General features: G+C 35.7%; 1 protein-coding gene and 1 long non-coding RNA gene across 4 annotated transcripts in view; one reads left to right on the forward strand and one right to left on the reverse strand.

Moving 5' to 3' along the window:
- TECPR2 (tectonin beta-propeller repeat containing 2) overlaps positions 1–12,815 on the reverse strand; it is a 44,768-nt gene that overhangs the window by 30,507 nt on the left and 1,446 nt on the right. For 2 of the 3 annotated variants that reach the window (XM_034418508.3, XM_034418509.3), the window contains exons 2-9: positions 11,141–11,385; positions 8,266–8,394; positions 7,784–7,915; positions 7,213–7,370; positions 6,059–6,371; positions 3,937–4,069; positions 2,428–2,910; positions 278–1,218 (exon numbers count right to left, since the gene is read on the reverse strand). In XM_034418508.3, coding sequence (XP_034274399.2) covers positions 278–1,218; positions 2,428–2,910; positions 3,937–4,069; positions 6,059–6,371; positions 7,213–7,370; positions 7,784–7,915; positions 8,266–8,394; positions 11,141–11,359 — 2,508 coding nt within the window. In that variant the 5' untranslated portion in view covers positions 11,360–11,385. The remainder of the gene's footprint in view (positions 1–277; positions 1,219–2,427; positions 2,911–3,936; positions 4,070–6,058; positions 6,372–7,212; positions 7,371–7,783; positions 7,916–8,265; positions 8,395–11,140; positions 11,386–12,815) is intronic. The other variant, XM_034418510.3, reaches the window with a different exon arrangement.
- Positions 121–8,454, forward strand: LOC117666007 (uncharacterized). Its single transcript, XR_004591560.3, has 2 exons — positions 121–207; positions 8,283–8,454. It is a non-coding gene; the product is annotated as an uncharacterized LOC117666007 (long non-coding RNA).

Genomic DNA, 12,815 nt, shown 5'->3' on the forward strand with positions numbered 1-12,815 from the left:
TGCCTGTCAGCTGAAAAAAATTGAAAAGATGTAAAAAATATAGTCATTCATTAAACTTTAAAAACATATGTGGAATTCAATTCATAAAGAAAGGCTTTCCTATTTCTCCTGCAATATTTCAGATTCTTTTCAAAAACAACACTTCTGCAGGAGAACAATATGAATGTGGAAAGGTGTTCAACAAGAGTGGGGAAACTGAAGGAAAAGGTAACGTGAATGCAGGTGTGTTGCAGTTAGGTTAGAGAGACATGTCACAATGGTATTCCCAAGAATATACCTGATCAGATTTTGAAAGCATCTCCTTCTCAACATTTGACCTGACTTTATCCCGTGGAAGATGGTAAGCTCCCATTTCTGTCACATTTGTCTCCGAAGACGAATAAATCAAGCCATGCCCATAGATATCCTCTTCATCACTTGATGCGTATCTCTCAGCTCTAGCACTGTGAGACTTACTCATCCATTCACTGGCATTGTCAGTGATGACGCCTTCTTTGAAATTCTGTCCAGGTAGCATCCTCTCTTGAGGATTTCTTTCTTTTTCAGAAACAGCACGATAATGCTCAGGATTCTCAGGGACTGTGAATTGTAAAGATGGTTGCTGCTCCATTACCTCAGCAACTTCACTCTGAACAAACAATTCATCGGTGCAAAAAGGAGTGTTCCTATTTACAGATGTTCCTTTTGCAGAGTTGGTCTCTTCTAGGGAAGCCGAAGTATCCAGCAGACGTAATTCATCTAAAGTGCATTCCGTTTTACGTAGGAGAGGAAAATGGTCTTCATTTGGGAATATCTGTTTTGGGCTGGTTTCTATTTTTTCAGACAGGGGTTTCCAGTTGCGTTCACTATCATCACTACCCATTTTATTTTCCACAACAAGCAAGCAAGAATTCGTAACAGGTGATGCATCTTCTTCATTCTTATAATTAGAAAGTTTTAGCAGTTCTAGTGCCTCCTTGTTGTCATCAGGTGTTAGAGCAACTATCGACTCCAGAGACTGAAGTATACTGAATGTTTCAGTATCGTTTTGTGTTTCCATACTGAACACACTTTCCTGTTCTGCGGAACAGATGCTTAAGCAGTCTGTGGTGCTGCCTTGGAGGCTAGAACTAATGGAGCATGATTTCACATTTAGTATCTGGAAACTATCAGTGAAGGCTTGCTGTTCATAAGAGGGTGTGCTTTCGAGAGAGGTAGGATTTCTCCTGGTGCCATTTTCTAAATTCAAATGCAGTTGGAAAAGGTGGAGGTAAGAGAAGTCAAAGGAAGGAAAGGAGAAGTTTATTAAGAGCCAAATATCACAAAATAAAAATTAAAAATTAGAAATTGTACTTCATTCTGACTTTTACCCTGAGTGATTCTGTAGACTAAACTGCCTACCTGAACACTAGCAATAACAGAAAGACCATTTTTTTAGTGTGGTGCCCACTGAGTGCTGCTGGATAGGAATACTAGGTGTTGTGGACTCATAAATCTGGAAGGCTCTGAATTGAAGAAGGATGTCATGAAGTATTTTATGATCAGTCTCTAAAGTGGAAACACTATTCAGGATTTCATGCAAGAAGGTTTTCTTCAACTCTGTTTTTTAAAGCTTATTTAGCTGAAGATGCTGGAAATTAAACCCAAGTTCTTTTATAAAGAGAACACGCATTTTGTCACTAAACATGATACTCCTGATTGCAATTTTAGCATAAACCTTACTAATATATTGTGGTATATTGGTATATGAGACTGAGCCCTGAACCAGAAAACTACTTTATTTTGTCATAAATTAAGTAGGAAATTTGTCTCACCTTGTTTCATGCACTATAAAATAGTAACATAATTGATCAACCTGCTCAAAACTGCTTTAGGTTTAGAAGATAACACATGTGAAGCATTTTGGGAGATCTGAAGTGTTACAAAAAGGCTGCTTTCTGCTATGACAATTCCCAACAGTAGGAATAAAACATAAAATCCAATACTTGATTCCACATTTGAAATTGAAATATTCACATTTTATCCTTCTGCTTTAAAAATATATTGACTCAGTTGTGCAGATCCCATGAAACAAAAGACACTGAAAGTCAGCTAAAGCCAGGAGTCTAAAAAATCCAATCAGATATAAAATTTACTACCTAATTAAGACAGAATTACCTGTGCAAATGACAAGTGTAATCTGAATCAAAATAGCCTCAGCACCATATGCCAGGATCTAAAAAACAAGTGTATGGGGTAAACCAGCCAAACTCTTATCCTATTCATAACAAATGTATAAATTAATTCATTCTGAGATATGTAGATTAACAATGATAAAAAATAGTGTTAATTTTATAACTCATTACTCCTGTGACTGGAGTAATTAGATCTGACTGGAATTTTACAGGCTACATACAAAAGGAAAAAAGATAAGAATGTAACAATTAGTCTTTCTCATTAAGCATTTACCTGGCTTTTTCTTTTTCTTCTTTTTCACTTTGATCGGTTTTATAATCAGTTCCTGGTTGAAATCGTCTGAGCTGATCAGGCTCAACCTTTGTGAAATTTGTTGACCCTCTCTCTGTGTTGCTGATGACGTTTGATCCCCATTGGTCAAGGAACTGGAGCCACTCTCCACAGAATTCATAGAGCTGCTCCTGCTTCTTGATTCACTGACTACAGAGTAGCCTCTTCTTCTTGGGTCAGTGCTTAAGTCCCCTAGTCCATCAAAGCTCTGTGAGCGAATTTTCTGGGCTATTAATGCTACTTCCTGGTCAGCTCTTCCTACAAAGCCATTTTTTTCACTAGGTGTTTGGGGTGAGGAGAAGTTACTTGATTTTGGGTTTGCTTCTGGAGAGGGATCACATGAGACTGAAGCAATTACTAAATGTGGTCTTTCTAATTTTGGGCTCAAATCAGATTCTAAGCTGGTCCAAGCTTGTGAATTCATATCTGAAATGTGACAAATTGATAAATATTAGATGGCAATTTACAGGAGCAAGAAAACACAGGAATGATTTATAAAATAGAAGTAGTGTAAAATGAGTGGCTAGAGATATCACCCTCCTCAAATGAGTACTTCTTCTCACAACAGGCATAGTTTATTCATAGTTTCTGCTGCTTCCATTAGCGTAAGATGTGTTTTTAAAAAGGATAAATTAATCTTTCACAACTTTGCTAGTCATGTTAACAGCAATAGATGTAAACAAATATGAAGGAAAGTACATTACTTATACATTTCCTAGAAATATCCACCTAGTTATTGCCAAAAAAGAATATTGGATAAGAGAAACATTTATATTATTTACATAATATCTGATGTTTTTCCTACAATGAATATGACAGTAATGAAAAATTGATTGGAGAAAAAGGTAAGAGCTAAGAACTAATACAGTATGAATAATAGGCAAACTCTTTCTAGTGCCATAACATTTTATGTAAAGTTCAGGTTAAAATCTTAAAACTGATCTGCCCTGGCAGGAACTAATTGTTGGTTACATTTAATATGATCTGGCAACATTATCAAGGAATAGTTGCAATGAGAAGGGTAACCATATAAAAAATAAAATAAAATCTATTCATGCTTTACTGTAAAAAAGGCTTTTTCCTCTGTGCCAATGACTAAATCATTTGACCTCTGAGAAAATGAAAGAAACAGTGGAGAGTTCTTAGCAATAATAGTGTTATCTCTAGTCACCTGCAACAAGTTAATGAAGAATTGTTTCCTAATAATGAGGTGCATATGAAGATTTATGGATGCCCCTTGCCTCTGACATTTGATGTTAGGTTTAAGAAATGGCTATTTTTGAGTGGTTTTACTGAATATAGCTTGTGTTGTTTCAGTATAGTTTTTATATTATGGTTCTTTTAAATTTTTCATTCTTTCTGTACCCTGCCCCTAATGAAAGAATACAAGAATAAGAATTTTCAGGACACAATCATTTTATATATATTATATATACTACTTAATATGCAAACCTATTGACACCAATCCTTCAGGCCTGCTTGAGATTCTAATGATATCTCTGTCTCCCTTTAAAAGGAATATCTCATTTTCGGTGCAGGATACTGATACTATATCACCACATCCTTCCAAACTTCCAATCATGGTCTGTGAAAACAAAGAAAGGAAAAAAAATGATAGGATTACATTAAGAATACAGTTCCTAATCCAGAGTTTTTATTTTTATTTATACAGCATTTTTTTTAAATCAATGGTATACAATCAACCACACCATCACTTACTTTAAATTTAAACCAAATACTTGTGCAACACTAATTCTGGGTCCCAAACTCAGCCATTTTAGTTTGGCTATGCAGTGAGCAGAACTGGTTTCAAACGCAGTTTCCAACTGCAGTATCAGGAATAATAAATTTCCATATATACTCGTGTACAAGCCCATCCACAGGTAAGCTGACCCTCAAAATTTTAATGTCCACCTGCAGATAAGCCAACTCAAATTTTTTGTGATATTTGGGTTAAAAAAATTGAAGATCTGTTTATCCGCAGATAGGCATATAAACAAGTATATATGGAAAATACAGGTACTTTCAAGAACCCAGCCTCCAGGAATCAGACAGGCAGCAGTGGCTTGGACCCTACCTGTCAGCTTCCCTACTGACCTTCTGGGGGAGACAGCAGGGAAGACTGCAAATAGCGATCCTATGATCACAGGGCTCCTGGCAATCTATCATCAGTGCAAATGAGTTGCCAAGCCCCCAGGTCACAATTACATGTAACTTTGGGCATGGGTTGGAAATCTCTTCATTGATTCACTGAAATTCTAATTTCAAATGGTCACTGAATGAATTGTCATTCATCCAGGATTACCTGTATATATAGATCTGGGTAATTGGAACTGATAAATATTATCTGAGATTCACTAAAATTGCTAGTCTTTTTTTAATAAAGAAATATATTTGCTTCTAATTGCAAGTTTTGGTGTCCTCCCAAAATAAAATAGTTTTCATATACATTCCCAAGTATATGAACTTGATTTTATATGAACTTGCAGCAGCAGACCTCATAGTAGTGGTGCCTCAAAGACTGTCACCTTTAATCCAGTGGTGAAATCTAAAATTTGTTACTACCGGTTCTGTGGGCGTGGCTTGGTGGTGGTGGGGTAATGTGGCTGAGTGGGCGTGGCCATTTTTTTTTTACTTTTAAAACCATTTTTTCTACAACCGCTTCGGCGAAGAGGTTGTAAAAAAATGCTTTCAAAAGGCTCTGATGATCCCAGCTAAATTGCCTGATCGGCAGAGACTTTTTTTCTTTTAAATGCCTCTGCCGATCAAGCAACTCAGCTTGGATCGTCAGAGGCACTTAAAAGAAAAAAACCCTTTTTTTCTTTTAAAAGCCTCTGCCGATCCAAGCTGAGTTGCCTGATCGTTAGAGGCATTTAAAAGAAAAAAAGGGTTTTTTTCTTTTAAAAGCCTTTGATGATCCACCTGAGCCGTGCGATCATCAGAGGCTTTTTTTTTTACTTTTAAAAGCATTTTTTCGGCCGAAGAGGTTGTAGAAAAAATGCTTTTAAAAGTTTAAAAAAAGCCTCTGATGATTGTGCAGCTCAGCTGGGCGGGGGGGGGGGGGGCAGGGATTTTTGCTACCAGTTCTCCGAACCACCTGCCTCCATCACTACCGAATCGGGAGATCCGGTCCGAACCGGGAGTATTTCACCCCTGCTTTAATCTGTTTTTAGTTTCCATGTATTCCATTCACTTCATTAGATACCTGGAATATAATCCTGGGAAAAATATACAAAATATATATTTTGAGGGAGTACAAGGATTTAAAAAGTTAGAGAAAATGTAGGAGGAAGGCTTTCTCCCCATATATTAAGTCTTAAAAAGGCTTATAATCTAATTGTGTAGGGAAAATAATTGAAAATTGTGTATTCATTTCTAGGAGCTACAAAATTTAGTTTGGGAACCTTATGCATCTTGCATGCTGCAGCCCAATGCAACACATTTCTTCAAATCGAGTTACAAAAAACCTCCAGTAAATCACAAGCCAAAATCTTCGCACGAAACATTTTTCACACGATTCCTTTCTGTCATATAACTATCTCAGAAACTAATTACAAATTCACTGCATTCTTACCTGGTTTACTGTATCTAACACATAAATGCTATATTCATTCCAGCTCAATACCCATCCTTCTTGGGAAAAGCAGGAAATGAGTCCAAACTGTCTTTCTGGGAAATTACAGCTGCTCTTGTTAAAGGAGTTCGCTCGGGGATATAATTCAAAAGGCTTCATTTCAGCAGCAAATACATCTTTCAAAAGATATGTGGCTTGAACCGTCCCATGAACATCTGATTTCCAAAGGCGAATCCCAGGCCTTGCAGCAAAGAGCATTAGGTCACTTTGCTTACGTAGCCCAGGTATAAAGCAGGCACCAAATTTGCCTGTACTAAAATATAAAAGAAAAACAATTATCAGTTCAGATAAACGTATTTGAGAATGGGGAAAATTTTTTTGTCATTAGGTGTTTGGGATGAGGAGAGTATTTTTAGTGAAGAATGAAATCATTGCTTAGAGTTGTTCAGATACACATGCTATTTCCCAAAATGGGAAGGGGGACTAGAAAAAGAAGGCAAAAAGATTTTAATCCAATTTAGGATAATAATAATATAAAATCCAAAAATGGATGAATATAACTCAGGATACTAAGGACTAATTGGACCTTCAGTGTGTTGCTTTTGGTATCAATGTACTGACTTTTTATGTGAAACAAATTATTGTTATAAAAAACCTCACATATTGTGAAGCAAAGTGCCATTCTCTAATATATGGATCATCTTTCAATAAATTTCATAAACATTCACAGAAATTTTTTTTAAAAATGTTCACTTTGCCAGATACCATATTTTGGTAAAGAAGAGGGGAGAGAGAGATTATTGTGATTTAACTGAGTTTTATAATTGATTACATTTATTAATCTGTGAATTAATAAATTCCCCAGCAGCCATTCTGTAAGAGTATTACAACATATTTTTGAAATTTCAAATGTGTCCATCAGCCCCAAAAGTCTAATGACACATTCTAATTCATGACAACTAGAAGTATCTTATATTTTCAGTTAAGCATGCTATTTTAAATACAAACAGTACTTGAAATCATGCACCTTTTTAAAATAACAATTTTAAATATTTTTAAAGAAAAATATTTCACCACCTCTTAAGAATTCAACTTATTACTGTGAGTTTTAAATACAGACTTTCCTTCAAACCAAACCAAAATTTGATAATTACGTTTTTCTGGGTTGAGTTCCAACTTGTTTGACAGATTTTTCTTCAGTATAAAAAAGTACAGTTCGTTGTAAAGTAGAGATCAGCAACACTTTCTGGCTATAATCTAGCTGTACGATTGAAGATGGTTCTTCCAATATTAAACTGGAATTGCAAACACCCTAGAAAAACAGAAGATGGATACAGAATCCTCTGTTATATAATCAGAATTCAATACAATTGGCACTCACTGAAACCCAACTCACATAATTCATCTGTCACCATGTTGAAGGTGACGAAAGATATCCTCCTGAGCACAAGATAACAATATCCACATACTCCCTATTGTCCTATTGGTCAGAAGGAGATGCATGGTCCTTTCAGAACCACCATCAGACACAACTCAACTATAAAAAAAAAACCCCAGATCTCTCAGTAATAGATGTCCTACTCATTGGCTCCCTAGAGGCAGCTGGGTGACCACTGTGAGGAAAGATGTTGCTAGACTACATGGATCCTTGATCTGATCCAGCAAGAATCTGTACTCCAGGAATCAAATTTTGGAAAAGAATGTTTTAGTCAAGTAGCTACTCACCTGATCTAAATCCAAAGCAGAATAAACTATTTTCCCTCGGTCATCCCCAGAAAATAACTTCATTCCATTCGGACTCCATGCCAAGGCTGTAATGCTGCTTTTATGAAAACCAGACACATTAAATCTCCGAAGCTGTAAATAAAGACATCGTGTATCATCAATATATTGCATAAAAGAGACTGAAGGGGAAAAAGGAGGAAATATACATTGGATTGATTCATTAGTCTAGTTTACAAGTTGGTATTTCTCACTTTGACTATTTTGGTTTAACAGATACACCAAAAGTCTTTGAATATGTTAATTGAGAAAGGAGGGGAGGGGAGGGGAAAGAAAAGGAGGGGAAAGAAAAGGAAACTAAAAAACCTATTTTATTTGAAATCACTAAATATCAGATTTTTTTTAGATGTCTCAATTAAGGAATTACACACTTCCAAGAACAAGAACAAGTCTTGACTAGCACAAACTTCACATATGGTCCTTACTTGTTTGTTTCTCCCAGGTAATGAAGAAACAAGCTGAAAAATAGCAATCTTGCCTGAAACTGTTCCCACTGCAACAAGATCATCAAAGCAGTTTAAGAGTTTCACAATGGTAATGGATTCATTCTTCCCCTAATAAAACAAAAACAAAATAATGATTATGAAATGAAGAAATAAACTTGTTTCAGGTCAGGAGATACTATTTTTAAATTAGGAGTTGGACATGGTTTAAATACTATCAGCATAAAAAGAAAGAATTAAAAAAAGAATCTCAAAATGTTGATCTGACAAATGACTAGCTTGATTAAAGCAAGAGGTATGAAATTAGAAGTATAAAAAGTGGGCTGCAGTCATCATATTAATGACTCAGAACTTTTGTGACACATCTTTGTTTGGGTGAGGGTGAAAAGATTATGGATAAAAATATCTGCGAAATTGCACAATTTTAGGCATTATACTGCTGCTCCTAAAAGGTTTGTTTAGTTAGCCATGAATTTATTTTTAAGGCCCTTCTCCATTTCTGCAGCAGTAGATTTTTTTCATACCTTTTACATGAACGATTGCATTAGTTATAATATTACAAAATCTGAAAAGTGTTACTGCTGAATGTTAACAAAGATTTTACTTTAGCTTGCTGCTACTACCATCTGTTTTTAATTAATAGAATCGTAAACATATTATACCATAATGAAAGGAATGCTTTTGTTGTAAACTGTTGTTTGGACTCAATTCAAGGTGTTGGTTTTAACCTTTAAATCTTTATATAGTTTTAGAAGCAAACATCTCCTTCATTATGAACTTGTTCAGAAATTATGATTTATAAGCTTTTTGAAGACACTAGTATTCGTAAAGACACATTTTAGAGAAGGATCTTAGACAATCTGGACAGTTTTTGCTGTCTCTAAACTTCCCATTCTGGAGAGTATTGTTGGAAACGTGGTTTCTAAAAGGTCTGGAGGAAATAAATTATCTGGATTCTTTTCAGTTAGTTTAAAGCATATCATTGAGGCAGCACTAATCACACTTGTTAATGAACTCTGATGCAACTACCCTAGATTTTTCACTGTATCCTTCCAGAAGAATTTAAGAGTGGGAAACCCAAATGTTATAATGATTATCTTCCATTCCCCTTGGTGAGTGCCAGTCAGTGTTGATAAGAGGGGAGTGATTTAAGGTTTAGTTCTTTGAGGGACGTCTCTCTCTAGCTATTTCTCCCCATTTTATACAATGAAGTAGAGTTGGCATGCTCAGATCCCATCTATTAAACAATGTCACCTTGGGAGATCCAAGATTCAAACAGTCCTTTAAATGAACCTTGAAGATCTGGTTCTTTCCCCGAGCTTAAGGCTACAACAGATTCTGGAAATTCTTTGCAAGGGGCTCTTATATCTGTTCCCATATGATGATCATCTTCCTTTTCTATTCTCTACTGTTCTAGTTCTTTGGTTCTCTCTCTCTCTCTCTCTCTCTCTGTGTGTGTGTGTGTGTACACAGGAGAAAAGGAGAGACAGAGAGAGGTGCTCTGTGTGTGTATGTAAAGAAAACCAAAGAATTAGAACTCTGTGTGTGTGTGTGTCCAGTCACTGAAATGTTGGGTGGCTTTAAAAAAATGTGTCTTAAAATGTATTAGTGCTATGAGGATTTTATTCTCCCACTATGAAAAATCCCGTACTCTGCAAAGATACAATGCAGTAGAAGAACAAATATGTCTTCATGGGGGGGGGGGGGGTGTTCATTCACTTTTGTATGAACAGAGCTACTCTCCCAATTGTTTTCAATATACTTCACTGTCCTCAGCTGTGTAGCAAATAACTACAGATACTCAGAATAGCAATAAAGCAATGCTCTGAGGCAATCATGAAAACCATCTGAATTAGTTTTCCACTTAAAGAGCAAGTACAATTTTCTGTGAGCATTAGTTTTCCAGGCAGCAAATGTTGCAGAGTTCTAAAGAATCACAGAACATGTATTAAACTTGATGTGCTAAAGAATCATTTTAATATTCCCACTGCTCTCAAAAATGGTAATACCACTGGAAGATTCAGCCACCTTTAGGTCACATATCCATGACAAGAGGACAAATAAAATTCACCTACCCCCACTCATCCCCAAGGTAGTCCTTGACTTATGATCACAATGGAACCCACAATTTCTGTTGTTAACAGTTTGTTAACACTTAACAATTTGTTAAGTGAGTTTTGACCCATTTTATGACTTTTCTTGCCATAGTTGTTAAGTGAATCACTGCAGTTGATAAGATAGCAACATGGTTGTTAAGTGAATCTGGCTTTCCCACTGACCTTGCTTGTTTGACAGTCGCAAAAGGGGATCACAAGACCCTGGACACTGCAACCGTCAAAAAAATGAACCAATTGCTAAGTATCTGAATTTTGATCAAATTAATACGGGGATGCTGTAAAGATCATAACTGTGAAAAATGGTCATAAGTCACATTTTTCAATGCCGTTGTAACTTTGAACGGTCACTAAACAAACTGCTGTAAGTCAAGGACTACCAGTACAGCATATATTCCATTGCTGTCATTTACTTTAGAAACAATTGCTTATGAGAAAAATTGTATATAAATGAAGTGATAGTAATGAACAGTATAGCTTATGAATGAAAACATAAATTTAGACAATAAAGAACAAATTTGCCTTAAGTATTTTTCAGGGTATAAATCAAATACAAGTTAACTTAAAAAGACTGAGTACAATAACTACAATAAAAATAATTTTTAATCTTGTTTTAAAAAGACCACAGCAACTTACTTAAAAGAATTTTGGACTTTATGGGTTTACCTATTTTTGAGATGGAAGCTAAGTTAACCAAACAACCTAAAAGACAGAGATATGACAATATTAAAATTTGTTCTTACCTCAAAATTGTATTTTTTCATCTGATTCAAATGCCTGCAATACAAATACAGCATGCCAATACTGCTGCCGACCGCTATGTAATCCTCATTAGTGTCAAGTGCAGTCAAGTAAACCACAATGGAACGAAATCCTTTTTGGATTTTTGTGGGAATGGCATTGAGAAGGTAGTACAAGGGGCAAAACTCCTTGAAGATAAATGATGGTATCACTGATGCCATAGTAAACACAGTGCACTACCTATAGACTAGAAAAGATACATTTCATATACTCTTGTAGCCCATGAAAAAGAAAATTTTTAAGACCCCATATTATAGAATTCTAGGGATGTGCAAAACTATCAATTTGGGAATGAAACTTTTTGGAGAACTCCAGAACTTTGTGCTTTTCCTTTGGACTATGATGAACCTCTTTTAGACCACACCATCCCAAGTATGAAAAATACATCCAGAAAAATGTTTTGAGCACTTCAAACTGCTTCTAATTCAAAGGATTTATGTTTGGAAATTGCCAACCCACTTCCTGGAATATCGTGCTTTAGAAGAGGTCAGCATGTCTTAGAGCCAGATATATACAGTAAATATATATTAAATATCCATTATAAAAAAATGAAAGTTCAAAGTACTGTTCTTTGCTGAAAAGAAGGCATATCTCACTCTACATATTGGCATGCTAATATAAGTCAAGTTATGCATTTTCACTTGACAATTACCTTATGCAATATGGCTTGTAAGATTTAATAAACAATGGTTTAATCCTCTCCTGGTTTAGGAATTAAATGTATTTCAGGACTTCTTATCGTTGGGAAAACAGATGAATTTAAAAGGATATATTGTAATTAACAGAGCTTTATATAGTTTCAAGTAAGGTAACTTTTTTTCTTCCATTAAATTTTGTCCAATTCAGAGACTGTCTGCTAAAGTTCCTGCAGTTTTCTTGACAAAGAATTAGCTTGCTGTTGCCTCCTTCCTAGGGCTGAGAGAAAATGACTAACCTAAAGTCACCCAGCTGGCTTTGTGCCTCAGGCAGGACTAGAATTAACAGCCTCCTAGTTTCTAGCATGATGCCTTAACCATATGCCAAACTGGTTCTCAAAGTACCGTGTTTCCCCGAAAATAACACCATCTTATACTTTTTGAACCCCGAAATAAGTGCTTGGCCTTATTTTTGGGGAGGTCTCATTATTTTGGGGTGCATGGAACAAGACAGGACTTCTCTTGCCATCTTACCTGATTTCCAGCTCTGTCTCCCTAATCCTAACCTGAGCAAATGGCGGGGACTGACTGCACATGCATTTAAATATATTCGGGGAGGGCTTATTTTTGGGGAGGGCTTATTTTCAGGGGGGCTTATTTTAGCACATGCACTCAAAAGCCTGATAGGGCTTATTATCAGGGGATGTCTTATTTTCAGGGAAACAGGGTAATACAAAACCTTCTAAAATTACATGTTAATAATAAATATAACTATAATGGATATTTCTAAAAAAGATTCCAATATGGAATAGACACAGGACTTTTTTCAAACAAATGCCCTTAAAAGTTTTAACATTTTACTGGAACATGTATCAGAAGTGAATAGGACACAATTGAAAGGAGGAAAAATAAAGTCAAAATATCCTCTGATTTTCTAAGTCCAGTTCCTCTAAAGTAGGATACTTCTCTCCAGCAGACTTTA

The sequence above is a fragment of the Pantherophis guttatus genome, chromosome 1 (assembly GCF_059756535.1).
Source record: "Pantherophis guttatus breed Tessera chromosome 1, ASM5975653v1, whole genome shotgun sequence".
Taxonomy (NCBI): Eukaryota; Metazoa; Chordata; class Lepidosauria; order Squamata; family Colubridae; genus Pantherophis; species Pantherophis guttatus.